This window comes from Vigna umbellata, chromosome 5 (genome assembly GCF_029865625.1).
Source record: "Vigna umbellata cultivar VRB3 chromosome 5, Vumbellata_1.0, whole genome shotgun sequence".
Lineage (NCBI taxonomy): Eukaryota > Viridiplantae > Streptophyta > Magnoliopsida > Fabales > Fabaceae > Vigna > Vigna umbellata.
The window spans coordinates 29,587,441-29,590,497 of NC_142169.1; the positions used below are offsets into that span (position 1 = coordinate 29,587,441).

The 3,057-nt window shown below is 31.7% G+C and overlaps 1 protein-coding gene across 1 annotated transcript; it reads left to right on the plus strand.

Annotated features, from left to right (window-relative positions):
* The first annotated feature begins 846 nt into the window (after positions 1 to 846).
* LOC124833425 (NAC domain-containing protein 90-like) lies at positions 847 to 2,376 on the plus strand. The gene is made up of 3 exons (XM_047307912.2): positions 847 to 1,158; positions 1,295 to 1,566; positions 1,758 to 2,376. The coding sequence occupies exons 1-3, from the start codon at positions 1,005 to 1,007 to the stop codon at positions 2,103 to 2,105; spliced, it is 774 nt and encodes a 257-aa protein (XP_047163868.1). The 5' UTR covers positions 847 to 1,004; the 3' UTR covers positions 2,106 to 2,376.
* The last annotated feature ends 681 nt before the right edge of the window (positions 2,377 to 3,057 follow it).

Sequence of the window (3,057 nt, forward strand, 5' to 3'; positions counted from 1 at the left end):
TTAAGTTAAATTTAATTAAAATTAAAATTAATTTATATTTTATTAAATTTAATTTAATTAGAACTACATTTTAATTTATATTATATATATATATATATATATATATATTAAATTTATTTAAATTTTAATAAATTTTTAAAATATATACAAATATCTATAAGTATTTTTTAAATAAATATACAACTAGAAAAAATAATTACAAATAAGTTTCTCAATGGAATAATAAGTACACATCATCAAAAATATTAATATATTAACTTGAACGCTGATAGGTTAACAATTTTTTACCAATAAGCCACATGTCATTATTTTATTAGTATGTTTGAATTTATTTTTAAAAAAATATTTAAAAAGAATGAATCACAAAATAAGTGATAAAAAAATTATAAAAAGAATTATTAAAAAGAACATTTTCCTCTTAACTTAGCCATAAAAGAAAAAGGAAAGAAGGAAGAATTTTGAAAAGAAATGTACGGAAGCATAATTATGCCAGAGACGGTGTAAGCGCGTGGATTGGAAATTTCCTGGCAAATTAACTTAACTAGCCAATTCCTTTTGTTCTCCTTTTCACTCCGATGCAATTTTGTCTTTTACAATCACTTTGCCTAACTTTCTCAGTCATTGATTCCGAGGCCGCGTGCTTTAATTTTAATATATAAAATACGTAAAAACAAGAAAAATATCAAAACTAATTTCTTTTTTATTTTTCAAATGATAAATAAATACAATAATTTAAATTTTAATACAATAAAAATGATAACAAAATTAATATTCTTTTAGACTTCTCACATTTTGTGGTCCTGCGCCATTGTTTTACTTACAGTACCTACTGTTGATTCTCTGAAACCGCTAGTTGTATCTGTTCATCTATATATATATAACATCACGAGGTGTAGTGCTTGAGAACTGGTCTACACCAATAACGAAGAAAACAAGATTATCTGGTCGTTGGTGAGGAAAATATCAGTGAGAGAGACTAAAAGTGTACGATAAAGTGCTCAAAGATGGACGTTATGCCACCAGGTTATCGTTTCTACCCCACAGAAGAGGAGCTGATTTCGTTCTATCTTCATAATAAACTCGAAGGAGAAAGAGAGGACATGAATCGTGTTATTCCAGTGGTGGATATTTACGACTACAACCCCTCCCAACTCCCACGTAAACTTCTTATATTTCTCTACTTTTCATTTTTTCATCAATGCAAGTCAAGGATGGTGTTGTGTTTTTGGGTTTCCTGTCAAACATCTATATGTAATTGGTCATAAAATATTAATATTTTTTTATGGGTTTGCAGAAATCTCTGGAGAGGCGAGTCTGAGAGACACGGAACAATGGTTTTTTTTCATTCCGAGGCAAGAGAGTGAAGCTCGAGGAGGAAGACCAAAGCGTCTCACGACCACAGGGTACTGGAAAGCAACAGGGTCTCCGAATCATGTTTATTCTTCGGATAATCGAATCATAGGAATTAAAAGGACTATGGTTTTCTACAGTGGAAGAGCTCCAAATGGAGCCAAAACCGATTGGAAGATGAACGAGTATACCGCCATCAAAGGTGAACCATCACAGGTGAGCCATCATCCTCTAAACAGCCCGTTAGGGTTCTTAGATCAACCATTAGACGTTTGAATTGTATAGTATATACATTGCATGAAATTTCATGGATATACAACGCAATTTTATCGTACATGATATTTAGTGCTGTTTTTATAACGGTGGCAGTTAACCAATCTTTTCATTGCGTTGTACATGTTAATCAGTTGCAGTTAAGGAAGGAATTCAGTTTATGCAGAGTGTACAAAAAATCCAAGTGTTTGCGTGCATTTGATAGAAGACCACCACCAAGGAGGAACACAACGAGGCATTCGATTGCTGAAAATGGTGAAGAACAAGAAAAGGGTTCGATCTCAACGTGTTATGATTATCATCAGCATCAAATGTTGGAGAGAAGTGCAACATGTTCACCGGAGAGTTCTTCCTCCGGAGACCTTGACCATGACCATGACCAACCCACCCTGCACGGTGAGGGAGGAACCCAAATGGATGTCGACAACGACCCTTTTTTGGATTGGGAGAAAGTGGATTTGTTCTTGGGATCGGAATCATGAAGGGTTCCTATCTCGTGCGATCTATCTAATATCTATGCGTTGTTGCTGCTACAACAAAGTTGACTCGGCTAGACACAGAACAATCAAAAGACAAGCTTGTTTATGTTAATTACAAATGTTGCAGTACTTTAATTTTTTTTTTATGTTCTTATTGCTATTTCTGTATAGATATGTAGTGACTAATTTAAACTGTCACAAACTCTTCGTTCTGTGATCAATCGAACCATCTTCATCATGCAAATCTTCATAATATTATGAAAATTTTACAGTATACCGTTAGTTTCTTTAGATTGAACGTGATTATCTTTGTGTTTTTCAATGTTAATGTAAGGATTAAAAGACTTGGATATCCCAAAATTCCATGGAGATGTTCACATATTTGTTTGTTTTTTTAATTAATTATCTTTTTAGTACTTGTTTGAGTCTGGATTAATCTCACCCGGATCAATATTTGTGAATAAAAGAAGGTTAATAACATTTTCTAATATTTTTCCGAAAATATGATTTCTGTTAATTATAAATTATTGAAAGTCACAAAATTTTAAAAGATTCGTTTCTTTGTTTTATAAGTCTCATTTGCAATTGTGTAGTATTTAATACAAATTTTAATCAATGGTACGAATGTATTTAAAAGAAAGTGTTACTTATTTGTTTTCTTGCAGCAGAAATGTGTTACGTACTTACTCTTTTTTCTTTTAGAGCAGAAATTTAATGTTACTAGATCCTTAGTTAAAAAGAGAGGACTTCACTGCTCGAAACTAAACGCTTAATATTCTGATCAGTTTAAATTTATAAAAAATAGATTGCCTTAGTTTATATCCTTTTCTAGGATCATATGAGATTAGTGTTACGATAAGAAAAAAACGTTCGCTTTTGCTTTAAAATTCCTTTGATCTTGTTTGCATCTTTTCTCATATGTGAATCCTTGATTGTAGGACCAAAAGCACGAAAT